The sequence below is a fragment of the Coffea arabica genome, chromosome 6c, assembly GCF_036785885.1.
Source record: "Coffea arabica cultivar ET-39 chromosome 6c, Coffea Arabica ET-39 HiFi, whole genome shotgun sequence".
In the NCBI taxonomy this organism is placed as follows: Eukaryota; Viridiplantae; Streptophyta; class Magnoliopsida; order Gentianales; family Rubiaceae; genus Coffea; species Coffea arabica.
The window spans coordinates 25,781,813-25,795,846 of record NC_092320.1 but is presented as its reverse complement, the minus strand read 5'-3'; the positions used below and the strand labels follow the sequence as shown (position 1 = coordinate 25,795,846).

The following is a 14,034-nucleotide window of genomic DNA, read 5'->3' as shown; positions in this document are numbered from 1 at the left end:
GCGAATGTGTCAGCCAAGGATACCTCTGGTGGAGGGATTGTTCATTCGGCCGGGGGGGGGACTTGATTTTTGTGTTTTACAAAGAATTTGGGGAGCAGGATAATCTCATAGCGGAGGCTCTGGCGTTGTTGGAAGGATTGTTGTTGTGTCAACAACGGGACTGTCGAAATTGTGTGGCGGAAGTGGACTCCAGTGTGCTGGTTAGCTTGGTTTTGTCGGACACGTCATCACGCTGGCCCTTATGTAATGCTTTTCGCCACCTTAAAGTAGTGGTAACGGCCTTGGGGGTATCTGTGGCCCATATTTATCGTGAAACAAACTCGATGGCAGATGCGATGGCCTCGTTGAATCTCCCTTCAGATACTGTCTTTTCTTCATGAAGGTCCGTTCGGCCCTTCATTTAGATAGGCTTCAAGTACCTTATGTCCGCTTCTGCCATGCGCGTTAGTAGTAGTAGGCTTAGGGGTTGCCCCTGCTTTCCTCCCACACTCGCTGTATCACTCTCTTGCATTTTACATGATGAATAAAGAGGAATTTTGTTTAAAAAAACAAAAAATAAATAAAAATGTGTCATTACATCAAAACAAATTCAATAAACAATGGCTAATCCGGACTTTCATTGTCAAAACCAACCATCAACAAGTCAAAGGCACATTCATAGTGAAGATAATTTGGACATTATTTTCGGGAGTAAAGGTGTAGCAATTTTCATGGTGTGACACATTTAAGATAAAAGGGTGTTTGGAAAATGCATTACAACACTAAACAATTTTCTAAACAACGACCAATGTAGAAGACTGAGTGAATTACTTTCTCTTGTTCTTATTACCAAACAACAAAGAAAGGAAGTAGAATATCCTAAAGAAAATTCCCCAAGTAATGGTGATCCAAAAGCATTCCTATTTTCCAATATCAGCCATCCCTCTCTGCTTCAATAGGTCAGGTCCAGTCGTCGTGCACGTCCAGCTCATAATATTCTTGCCCAAAACGTGGCTTATGCCTCTCAACAGCTGCTCTTTTAATCCAACCAGTTCTGTACCAACAAAGGGAGTTCCATTGAAAACTTCAATTCCTATAACAATACATCTTGTTGGATCATCGAATTCATTATGCATTAGTGCCTGGTATGTATATTTCTTGAGGGATAAGTAGTGGAACGGAATCCAGTAGAGTGGGATTTCATTGGGGGTTACGTATACTTCGCAAAAGAGAACTAAGGAACCCAAAGTTTTGACAATAATCATGTAAGCACAGCTGGTATCAGGAAGCAATCCTGAGAGGAAAAGAATATATGAATTCCCAGCCCAAAATGAAGCCAAGATTACTCCAAATAGATAGAGAACCCTGTGAATCCTCCTTCTAGACCAGGCGCCCAAAATGTAGTGACGGAATATGTGATTGAGAGGAGCAACAAGGATGGAAGCCAGGTTAGTGCATCAGAGACAGAAAGCCAATAGGAGTATAGTCTATAGACATTGTAAGTTGTTTCTCTTAGCATTATGTTCCTCTCCTGAAGTGTAATTGCCAATCCATCACTACAAATGTAATAGACTGCAATTGTGACAAATGCGAAGAATGTTACCCTTTCTTGGTATCCTCTGGGAGAATTATCAAGTTGCCAGAACAACGATGCTGTAATGATTCCCGTGATGAGGGTTGCTCCAAATCGACAGGTGAAAACCTCTGGCATGCGAAAGGAATTAAGGAATGATCATTTTGATAACACTAAGATTTTAGTCCAAAATGGACTAGCATATTTTGGGATTGCTGAAGTAGGAGTACTAAAATCATCCTTATGGGTTGTCCCAGGTACCAATTTATCTTGAGAAATAATGGAACTGAATGCTTGCTTCAAATCCAGACTTTGACTGAAAGCTTGCTTCAAATTTAGGCTTTGTTTAGCAATAAATTGTTTTACTTCTGATCCTTTTCCTCCACCCATGTATTGCTGCTGCCATATCTGATTGAATTGGGCCATGCTGTCAATCCCATCCCTAGAATATTCAAGATCACAGATGAGATCCAAAATTGCATCAGAAGGGTTTTGATCTGTAGGTATTGGTTGTCCAAGGTTCTCCACAAAGAAGGGCAAATTTGATGGAGATCCACTATAGACTACTTGTCCATGAGACAAGAATAACAGCTTGTCCAATAGGCCAAGAATTTGAAAACTTGGCTAGTGTATAGACATGATCAGCATGCTTCCTATCTGAGCAATGCACTGTAAAACCTTCACAACCTTGAAAGCACTAGTGGAGTCGAGTCCTGAGGTTGGCTCATCGAGAAATTAAAGAATAGGATTGTTTATGATCTCAATTCCAATGGAGACTCGCCGGCGTTCTCCACCAAACCCCCCAGTGCTCTTCATCTCCGATGATGGTTTGAGCTGCTGTTTGATGGTCTAATTGATCGATCAAATCATGAACTCTTTTTTTCTTCTCGAATTTGGAGAGAATTTGAAGGAGCCTCAATTCAGCAGCAAACGTCAAAGTTTCTTCAACAGTTAGCATTGGAAAAAGGAGGTGATCTTGCATAATATAGGCAGAGATCGCTCTGAGTAAGCTGGAATCCAATTGTTCACCACTCAGGGTGATCATTCCATTCAAGCTTCCCTTGAATATCCTATTAGCCAATGCATCAATCAGGGTCGACTTCCCTGACCCTGAGGGGCCTAGCACAGCCAAAATTTCACCTCTATGTGCCTCACCAGAGACATCATTAAGCAGAACTTTCATCTCTGTCTCCTTAGAAGAAAGGTTGCTCTTATTGGTGCAGGAGAAGATACTAAACCAGTCAAGTTTGTGGCTAATTTTGACGTTGTAAGAGAGGTTACCAAAGAAGAGAGTGAGAGGATAAGCCTGATTTTGGATATTGCGGTTCCTCATTTGGACGACTCAATGAGTTGCAATAACCTCAGTGTTGTCCTCCCCCTCCGAATCACCAGTGCTCACCAAAAGGGGAGTTGGTGATGCAGAGGTGGTGGATGTTGTAGCTAGTTCAATCTCCACAATTATTCTGCGCTAGCTACTAGTTGAGAATTAGATACTCTTGTTTATGATATGGCATATCGAATCAGTAATTGATTGTCTAGAAAGCAGGAATAGAATGAAGCTTTATTTCTTTATTAATTGGTAAAAAATAGAGGAGTTTCATTTTTCTTAATTGATACATAACAGAGAGTAGCATTCAAAGCATTATGAACTGTAGTCAAGGATGAGGAAGACGATCTATTTTTCTAAAGACTCATGTACAGGGAAGGGGATGAAGAATTAGATTGAAGAATATACTCTTAGAAAAAAGATGATGAAAATGAATACTCTAAGGTTCCCTATTTCAACTAATGTAAGAGTAGTTATAAATTACTGCAAGACTGGTTAGTCATCATCTTAAACTCTTTTCTCTCTTTTCTCTCTGTAAAACTCTTTTCTCTCCCTTCTCTCTAGAACTCTTCCATCAAAATCTTCTTCATCTCTCCATGGGAGGAAGACCAAATCTGGTCTTTTCCTATGGAAAAAAGTACTCTTTATAGTTTTTAGTTTCTCTTATTTGAATAAATTTTCTCTTAGGATTACCTAATAAGAGATTTTCTCTTCTAGGATCTCTTAATGAGAGTTTCTTCTCTTCTAAATTGTTCTAGTGAGAGTTTTATTCTCTTATGGATTTTTTCTTGTGAGAGTTTTTTAGATTTTTATCTTTGTGAAATTTGAGATTTTGTAGATCTAGAATTTAGTTTCTCAAATCTGTAATTTCTCTATTATTGTTAGATTTAAATTTCTCTTTGGGCTTGAACTAGTTTTAAATTGATCTGATTGTCAGCAGACATGTACTGATGTATTGGATTACAGTCATTCATCTGGATAGAAGATATATAGGAGCATTAATTTTTTCTTTATTTGTATTTTTTTAGATCTATTATATCTATTAATTTCAAATCTATATGTATTTGTGTCATATTTGTTTGATATATTTTCTGCCATTAGTGCAGATTTGTTTGAATGAAATAATTTTTTTATATAAAAAAAAGTTAGTCATCATCTTAGAAGAGGAAAAATATGTTTATAATTGTCCCCGTCTTAATTTAATATGGTTGACTACTTTGAGTTTAGTTATGCTAGGGGCAATCCTACAAGGTTTGGTCAAAACTGATTAATTTATTTTCGAAAGTTCTCCTCAATGGATTGAGTTTGAATCACGAAACATAACAAAAGTTTCTGCTTTTAGAAGGCATGAAAAGATTTGCAGAAATTCTTGGGATTTGCATCAACGAAGATGTTCTAAAACCTGCATTGTGTTCGACAGATTAACTCTTTGGATGTTCTGCGCCTTTTAACTTGTACAAAATGGAGCACAGTATTTCTTTTATCCCTTAATAAACTTAAGAACCAAAAGGAAAAGAAAATGCTAAACTAATGAAACTATGCTAGGATATTATACTATAGCCCCTCTGAATCGACAAATTTTTGCATAACTCTACTTAGTTTCAAAATTTATATAATGTTTCATATTTTGGACTAAATTGTCAAATGGAAGTAAACCCCCTTCAATAATGGGCCAGTTGAAAATGTAACCATTACTTTTATGTAATAAATATACTCTGGACAATTTCCTTTTTCAGGAAAACAGATTGATGCTTGTTAAGTAAAGTAAAGCTAAGCTTTTGCTCTATTTGAACTAGAAGCGTGCTTTCGCAATAATAACCTCAATTCACGGGGATGCAGAAAGGCATTAGCTATTTGTTTGATTTGCAGATGGTCTGCTCAGTGATCTTAGTCCCAATATTGTTTAATCATCTATTTTACTTTGACACAGGTTAAAGTATAAATAGAAAAAGAAAATGGGAAACCAAAGTTCAATTGTTCCCCGAGTATTTTGGGTGTTATTGGCATCTTCCTTGGTGAAAATCAGCTCCAAGTTACAGCTGAATTTTTGTAAGCTATGTGTTGTTTTTAACTTTGGCATTTTAATTTTAGGAAAATTCTATACTAAGTTACATACGACCTAATCCACACAAATAAACTAATGAATGATCCACTTTTTTTGGAAATTTACATGTTTGTATCTATTGTTTAGAAATATTATAATTTAGAATTGCTTTTTATAGGTGAACTCTTTTTTTTTTAAACGATATTAGTAATATATTGATCATCAACTGAACTTTACAATTGGAGCAAAAGCCCCTCATTTCTATACAAAAAGTGCTCAATAGCATAGAGGATTGATCCATTCCTCATCATGTAGAATGTCTAACGCATAATCACTAACTCTAATACTAACATGATTCACACTTTTAGATAAAACACAAAAAGAGCACATGTGAAACAAAGCTTTCAAGCTAAGAATATCCTCAACTAGAGTATGCAGCTTGATATTTGATGCACTTCCAGAATGGATTTGCTGAAGTAGTTGCTTGTTGCAGCTCTGTATGATGATTTTCCTCCAACCTTTGATTGCTAATTTACTCATAGCTATCTTAATAGCCTCAGCTTCGTCCAATTGTGGACAATTGTAGCTTCTTTCATGTATTGCCCAAGCTGCAACAACCACATCTCCTTCAGTCATAGCAGTCACTCCTATGCCAATCTCCTTGCTGTTCGATCTTCTGAGTGTAGCAATCTTCGCTTTAATCACCTCTGCAATCTCCACTTCTATCCTTTGAGTTTGGTTAGCAGCTGTTTCTTCTGTGATCATCTGCTCTTTGTCTTTGTATGCTTCGCAGAACTCTGTCCATTCCTCTTGAGCTTTCAGTATGGTTGTCATTGCATGCTTTTGTTTGTTGTTGAATTCCAACTCATTTCTACTTTTCCATACTTGCCATAAAATGTTAATTGTTAGACCAAGATGTTCTGCACCATCCTACCTAGATCTGGCGCCTACAATTTCATTCCACCAGGCCTTGAAGCATCCTTGTTTTTCCATAGCACTCTCCCACTATATAGGTGCTATGTGCCATACCTGCTTGGCCTGTCTGTAGGTCAGCAACGCATGTTCCACAGTCTCTATCCCTTCTCCACATGCTTTACAAATGGGATCACCTTTCTTCATCCTATTAAAGATTATTCATTGACTGGAAGAGCATTGTTGATGCATTTCCACATGAAGGTCTTCAGCTTATGCTTTATGTTTAGTTTCCATAGGCAAGACCACATTTGCTTTGATGTACTATGTATACTTGTACTAACATCCTCCTGATCTTTTCTTCCCAAGATTTCCTTATCTTTCATGAGTCCTTTATAACCTAAGTTCACTGTGTATGTCCCGTTGAGGTATGTATCCAGAAGTTACTATCCTCCTTTCTTGCTAAGCTGATTGGAATGCTCAGAATCCTTTCTGCATCCACACTATTAAACGTTCTGAGCACTAACACTCTATTCTATCTCTTCTGAGTGATTAGGTCCTGTACTTTCTGCTCCTTACATTCTGGAGGTTTGTGTATGGGGGGCCTTCCACCTCTGTTTCCTACTATCCACTTGTCCTCCCAAATGCCTGTACTAAGACCATTCCCAATTTTCCTCCAGGTGCCATCCTCCACTTGCTGCTTAACTCCCATCAGACTTTGCCAGATCCATGAAGCATTTTGGGGACACTTGCACTTGAAAATGGAGCCATTAGGGTAGTATTTTGCTTTCAGAACCTTGGACATTAGCAGATTTGGGTTTATAAGTATTCTCCAAATCTGCTTTCCAAGCAATGCTTTGTTGAAATTGACCAAGTCTTTGAATCCAGGTCCTCCTTGATTCTTATTCTGAGCCATTCTCTTCCAGGAGCTTAGATGCATCTTGTCCTTTCCATTATTGTCTCCCCACCAGTAGTTTGCCATCAGTGTACTGAGTTCCTTGCACAGCTTCTGAGGTAGTTTAAAGCACGACATTGCATAAGTTGGCATTGCTGAAGTCACTGCTTTTAACAAGACCTTCTTACCTGCTTGACTGAGCAATTTCTGCTTCCAGCTTCCCATGTTCTTTTGATATTGTCTCTGATGAATCCAAAAATTTGGTCCTTTGTCCTTGTTATCACCATTGGGAGTCCCAAATATTTGTCTTGATTGACCATCTGGATATTTCCCAATCTGCAGCATACTTCCAGTTTTTTGCAATGGTTCATGTTCTTGCTGAAGAAGACAGAAGACTTCTCTAGATTGATCAACTGTCCAGAACTCTTTTTATAAGCCTCCAAGATCCTTCTCAGCTCCTCAGCATGTTTGGTGTCTGCTTTACAAAATATTAAGGAATCATCTGCAAAAAATAAATGTGTTAGTCTAGGTCCATTCCTGCTGATTTTGAGTCCAGTTATCTTCTTCTCCTCTTCAGCTCTTTTCAGCAGACTTGAGAAGCCTTCTGAGCATAGTAGGAAGAGATAGGGTGAAAGAGGATCACCCTGTCTTATTCCTCTTTCTAGTTCTACATACTCCTTAACCTCACCATTTATGTTGAAGGAGTAAGAAACTGATTCAACACATTTCATCATTCAACACCATTTAGTTCCAGCTAATCCACCTGTTATTAAATCCTATTTTTTGCATTATGGCCCTCAGAAAATGTCACTTAACTCTATCATAAGCTTTAGACATATCTAGCTTAACAGCTATATACCCCTCCTTCCCTTGCCTTTTGTTTTTCATAAAATGCATGTATTCATGGGCTATGATAACATTGTCAAGGATCTGCCTACTAGGAATGAATGCAGGCTGGGTTTTACTGATACAGACATTGAGCACACCTTTTAGCCTATTAGCTAGTATTTTGGAAATAACTTTATAGAGCACATTACACAAGATAATAGGTCTATAGTGCTTAAGATTGACAGGATCTCTAATTTTTGGGATGAGGGAAATTAAGGTATGATTCAGGGCTCTGGGCATGGAATTGGAATGAAAGAAACTCTAGATAGCCTGGACTACATCATATTTGATAATACACCAGAATTTCTAGAAAAAAATGGGGGACATACCATCCATTCTAGGAGCTTTATTAGGTGACGTAGAGAAAAAGGCTGTTCTGATCTCTTCTTCATCAACACCTCTAGTCAGTTGATCATTCATGCTAGCCGTAATGGTGGATGGAATACCCCTAAGAATCTCCTCAGCACTACCATTCCAATTACTAGTGAACAGCTGCCTGTAAAAGTCTGCTACTTCCTCACCTAAATCCTACTCATTCTCAGTCCAAGAGCCATCCTCTCTTTGCAGATTTAACATTCTGTTTCTCCTCCTCCTCCCCATGAAAATATTTAGTATTCTTATCCCCCTCCTTTATCCAGTTCAATCTAGCTTTTTGGTGCCAGTACAATTCCTCCTCCTTGTAGGCCTCTTTCAACTACTCTTTCAAGTCCACTATCTCCCTTCTATTACTTGCATGAATGCTAGATCTAATCTTCTCCAGCTGACTTTTGATTTAATTGATTTTCTTTTTAGCATTCTGATTGGAGTTATATCTCCACTTTAATAATTCAATCCTGCAGTTTCTGATTTTACATTTGACCCTGAACATTCTTGATCCCTCAAAATCTTGTTCCCAGGCATTTTTTATCACATCTTAAATTCCTTCTCTCTTTAGCCATCTCTTGTCAAAATAAAACATTTTTTTCCTCTTCCTAGTCTCTGGATTTGTATCTATCATTAGCATGCTGTGGTCGGACGCAAAGGTATCAACATGTGTGCATTTGACTTTGTCAAAAACTAAGGACCAATCTATGCTACACAAGCCTCTATCTAGTCTTTCTCTGACTTCTCCTATATTCTCCCAATTGTTACTCCAAGTCCACGGGTTCCCCTCAAAGACAATGTCAACCAGCTAGTTATCATTGACGAAGTTATTGAAGTCCGTGATGCTCTTCTTTTCCCTTCATCTACCTCCCCACTTCTCCTCATTTGAGAAAATGTCATGGAAATCCCTTGCAATAATCCACTTCTCTCTCCACAGCTTTTTCCTATCCTTTAACACTTTCCATTGATTCTTCCTAATCAGATTATCACAACTTGCATAGATACCAATAAACCACCATGTTGTCTTTGTCTCAAGATCTTCCATGTGAGCTTCTATAGTAAAGGCAGTTTTAAATATCTCTTTATTTTTACTTCATCTTTCCACAACAGTGCCATGCCCCCAGATCTATTCATTGACTCAACCACACAACTATTCGCAAAATTCAACTTCTCTTTCACTCTATCCATGTATTTCTCTCTATTTTTAGTCTCACTCAAGAACAGCATACTTGGGGAGAGGAGGTTGGAAACCTCCCTCAGATGGGGAATTGTCAAGGTGCTCCTAACATCTTGGCAATTCCACACCAGTACCTTCATTGAGGTTTGGGGGCCCAGAGTAGGCTGGTCCCCTCCTCCTCTTTCTCCTGTACATTAAAACATACCTCAAGACACCCTTTGTTTCTTTTTCCCCTGCCTCCCTACCTTCAACATCTACCATTTCCTCATCACATAATTGAAACTTCCTTTTGCCCTTTACTCCTGAGTCTTTAGTATTGATGCTGATCTCCTGTAGAGGTATTCTTCTCTTTGTAGGGATCTTAGCTGCCTCTTCAATCTCCTACTCTGTCTTATAATAGCTTCCTTCTTTTTATCCTCAACCATAAGGTCCATTAAGATAACTTCACTTGTATTATCCTCGACTAGTCCTCCTTCCCCCTGGTTCTTTTTTCCTTTTACTGTTTCCTTCTCTTTATCCTTCCCAACTGCTTGTCCCTCTTGTTGAGAGGTTTCCTTTATCTCCATACTGGCATTAACCTCCTCCCTACTTGAAACAACTCTTAGCCCCCTTCCCTCTACCTTCTCAGCCTCCATATTCAGCTTGTAAAGAGAGGCTACAATAGTTGTTTCCTTTTCCTTCCTGTTTACCACAGCCTTAGGGGCTGTACTTGGTTGACTACTATAGATGTCCCCTATCCTTTGCTTGGTAATCTGCTCCTATATCTCCACAGCATGATGTAGTGAATTTGTTTTATCTGTGGATGGGTCATGGCTGCTTTGACCCGGGTCCTGTTGTCTTTGTTTCAACACTTCAACCCAGGTCCCATTATGTAGCCTCCAGTGATGCTTATCACTGGCCACTCTCTTAACCCGTGGTTCTTTTTGGGGTGAACTCCTTCCATTCCCAACTTTCATCCAAGTACCATACTGGTTTTCCAAATGCCCTCTATCTATAAGGACCAATCTCTTGCAATTCCTCTCACTGTGCCCCACAACTCCACAATTGTAACAGAAATCTGGACACCTCTCATATTTGAAACTCACCCACTTTGTAGAACCTTCCATCTTGACAATTGTCCCTCTCAGTAGAGGTTGAGAAATATCAGCTACAACTAGCAGCTTGATATGTCTTCCTTCTTTACTACTTGTCTGAGGGATGATTACCTCTTTAACTCGATTGAACATAGCTCCAATTTTCCTTCCTACCTCCTTGGACACCCAGTGCACCGGGAGGTTCCATACTTGCACCCAGAGAGGGGCCTCTTTAAAAGCACTTTCGGCCTCTTCAATATCTTCAGACCACCTATTCAAAACTAGGATCTGGCTATCTATAATCCATGGCCCTCCCCTAAAATCCTTTCCCTTTCTTGCTCCCCATGAATGAAGAACTGAAAGGAGTTGGGGCCTAGTTCTACAACTCTGAGGTCTTTTGGATAAGTCCAAACTGCTGTTACAAGGCTCTTCACTCCAGTATAGTTAGCTATTTTCTCTCCTTTGATTTTCCTAATAAGGCTCAACTGGCATTCTTTCACTCCTACGTTGATTTTAGCTCTATCCAAGTTAGCCCCTCCTAACTCCTTATTGGAGAGCGCAAACTTCCCTAGAATCTCAGCCAAGTCACCAAGGGATCTTTGGGTATTCCACCAACCAAAACTACCTAGCACTATGTCACTGACTGGAGCTGTAAAAAGAAAGCAGAAAGCACAGAACAACCAGAGCCTTACAGTGCAAAGGACACAAAGTATGAAGAAAAATGCAGCAAGCGTAAAGCACATATATAAACTAAAGAGAGCAAGGTAAGTCGGTTCCATACTGTTAAAACTAGTAAATCTAAAGTTTACTCTACCCATCAGAAGCCAAGACACTGGCTAGATCACTCATACGTACTGTTCTTCCTTCCGGTCAGCTTCTCAGCTAATGACCCAGCAATATTACCATGTTCGTAGTGCAGATATCTTTGTATGCACCAATATTCGCTAAGCATCAACTATGGGGAAATAGATTTGTTTAGATTTGTGTTTGTTTTAGACATTGAAGTTTAGAAATTTGAGGTTTTGGGATTTGAAGTTTGAAAGTTTGAAAAAGTTGTAACTTTTCGACCCTCCCACCAAAAGGGCGGAGGCTCTCACTTTAAGAGAGAGAAAGGCTCTCATAAGAGAGAGAAAAAATAATTTTTAGGTGAACTCCTAATCTTATCCAATTTCATAAAATCACAAAAATGGGAAAGCATGGGACTTAATTAGGATCAATATGGGGAAACCTAATTAGATACCACAATGAAATGCACTATAGTACCATCAAAAATAATAAATAGCTCTATTATTCTAGCTTATCTCAACCGTTGTGGCTTTTGAACACAAAAGTTGACACAAGCAACTTGATGATCCACAAGATGAAGAGCGAGTCATGTATATGCCAGAGTAAATATGATATCGTAATTGTTATCCTAGTGGTAAATTAGGTGTACTCCTAGATAATAGGACAAAGTTCTATTCTCTCCCATTCTCTCTTCCAATACGATAGCAATATATCAAATATGGGAAAAATGCACTTTTCATCCTCAAAGTTTGGGGGGTTGACCAATGTTATCCTCAAAGTTTAACCCAAACACATTTCATCCTCAAAGTTCCGTAATTTTGACCAATTAAGGACAATTGACGGGAAATATCCAATTGACCGTTACAACCAATGGTTTTACCCAACAAAAAATGTGTAAAACCGAATGGAGCTAACTTTAAAGGAACAAATGCAACGGACGGATGAAAAGCTCCATTGTTGTCCTTTTTCCCTCTGCCTTTCAACCCCAAAATTTTTTGCCAATCTTTGCAGCTTTAAACATTTCATCCTCAGAGCATCTGGCAGTGGAGCTCCCTGTGCTCTCATTTTTGCCTAAATGAGGAGCAGAAGTTCTGAAGTCTCCAGTGGTTCATCAACTCCATTCTACAACTGTGGGTTAAGAACAAAAATGAGCACCTGTTGGCGCGGCGAGAATCTGGGAAGAAGATTCCTTGGTTGCTCTCTGTGGCCGGTAAGAAATATTTGTCTAAAAATGTTGGTCCTTCAATGTGTTAATTTAGCTAACTAATTTCTGAGAAATGTCATTATTGTTATGGTAGAGACCCGAGAGATGCAGGTACTTTGAATAGGTTGATGAGCCAATTTGTCCAAGAGAGAAAGTTCTCATTCCTGGTTTGCTGAAAAAGATTAACAAAATGGAAGAACAAGTTGAAAGAATGCGTAAAAGGGAGAAATTTTTATTACGATAATTGTGCTTTTGGTGGTTTTGCTAGTACTGAGTTGGAGCAGTAAAGGCGAGGGAAAAGTAAAGGGAGGCAAGTTGCTGCTAACACTGGAGTGATTTTGCTAAAATTGCAAAAGAACATTTTGAAGCTGGCTATGTTTGTTGTTGGAACGAGAGTTGCATTTTTCCCTATGAAGCAATATCCAATTGCAGGGTATAGAAAGGGACTTATTTTGTTTGTACAAAGGTTCCAAATGAACTCTGCAATTTATGTAAAAGGTGGGATTTAGAAAGGGAAATGTATTTGGCAACAATGCAATTTATGAACTCTGCAATTTATTTTGTTTGTAAAGCTATACGTTGAGTGTAAGAAAATGGTCCTTGTCAAAGTGTTGTTCATATCATATATATATAATGGCCATGAACTGATAAACCACATGTATTGATAATACAAACAGATGCAAATAAACCACGCTGGAAAACAAATGCAAATAAACCAAGCTGGCAACTAAGCTGATAAACCAAGATTGTCCCACATGTACTGATAAACCAAGTTGGAAAATAAATGCAAATAATACAAACAGATGACCATGAAAATAGTTGTCATATATGTATATCATAACTTCAATACAATTAAAGTGCATTCCAAATGAAATAAAGCAAACTACATGACTGTTGTTGAACATGGGTCCATAAATGAAATAAAGCCAGCTATCACATTACAGCCTGCACTTCCATAATTACTAGGCAAGGCAAAAGTTGAAACAACTAAAGTCATTCACTAATTACAAAAGCAGCAACTTGGCTTGAACAAAAGCAGCTTGGCTTGAAGAAAATTCAGCATGTTGTTTCTCCTATCACAGTAGTTTCTCCTTTCCCTTCGATCTAGATGAACTAGGAACACTTAAATCTGCCTTGCCAGCAGCAGCAACATGCATATGAACATCTCTAATCCTGAAGGGCATCTGTACTTGTTCTTTAGTTTGTGTTATGGCTTCCTTGGTGCTATATTTCACTTGAGACCTTGACAGCCCAAACACTTCGTACATATCCTGGTCTACTTGATCTAGGGCAGAGGATGTTATGTCAATCTCAACCAGTGGCTCAGCATCCTGTTGATGTTCAATGTTTGAATCATCATTACAAACTGCAGCTGCAACTCTTCTTGTACGTCTATGTCTCTTCTGCACAAAACAGTGAGGTAGCAAAAGTCAAATTGCATAAAGACAAAAAAAATCAAAAGATATAGCAGGTTTTTCTACCCTTTTATTTGAAGACTCAACAGCCGGCTTCTTGGTTTTCTTTGTTCCCTACAGTTTAAAAGAAAAACATGTTATATACCAAATAGCAAAGATAGCTGTAACAAGTCATCAAAACAACTTGCAACCTTTTTTCCATCTTGGCTAGCTGGATTGTTGGTAGAAGCAGCAACTTGGCTTGAACTAATATCAGTTTCTGCAACTGCAGGATCTTGAGCATCTTTGAGAAGCTTGCAGGACCTCATATTATGTCCCCTTTGATGACAGTATCTACACTTGTTAATCTGTCCCGCTCGTGTTACCTTCTTCTTAGTTTTTTCCTTGGCTTGTTGAAC

General features: G+C 38.6%; 1 protein-coding gene across 1 annotated transcript; it reads right to left on the bottom strand.

Moving 5' to 3' along the window:
- Positions 1-899: 899 nt before the first annotated feature.
- Positions 900-2,885, bottom strand: LOC113693206 (ABC transporter G family member 16-like). The gene is made up of 4 exons (XM_027211776.1): positions 2,330-2,885; positions 1,783-2,115; positions 1,366-1,683; positions 900-1,273 (listed from the first exon to the last, which is right to left on the bottom strand). The coding sequence occupies exons 1-4, from the start codon at positions 2,883-2,885 to the stop codon at positions 900-902; spliced, it is 1,581 nt and encodes a 526-aa protein (XP_027067577.1).
- Positions 2,886-14,034: the final 11,149 nt, after the last annotated feature.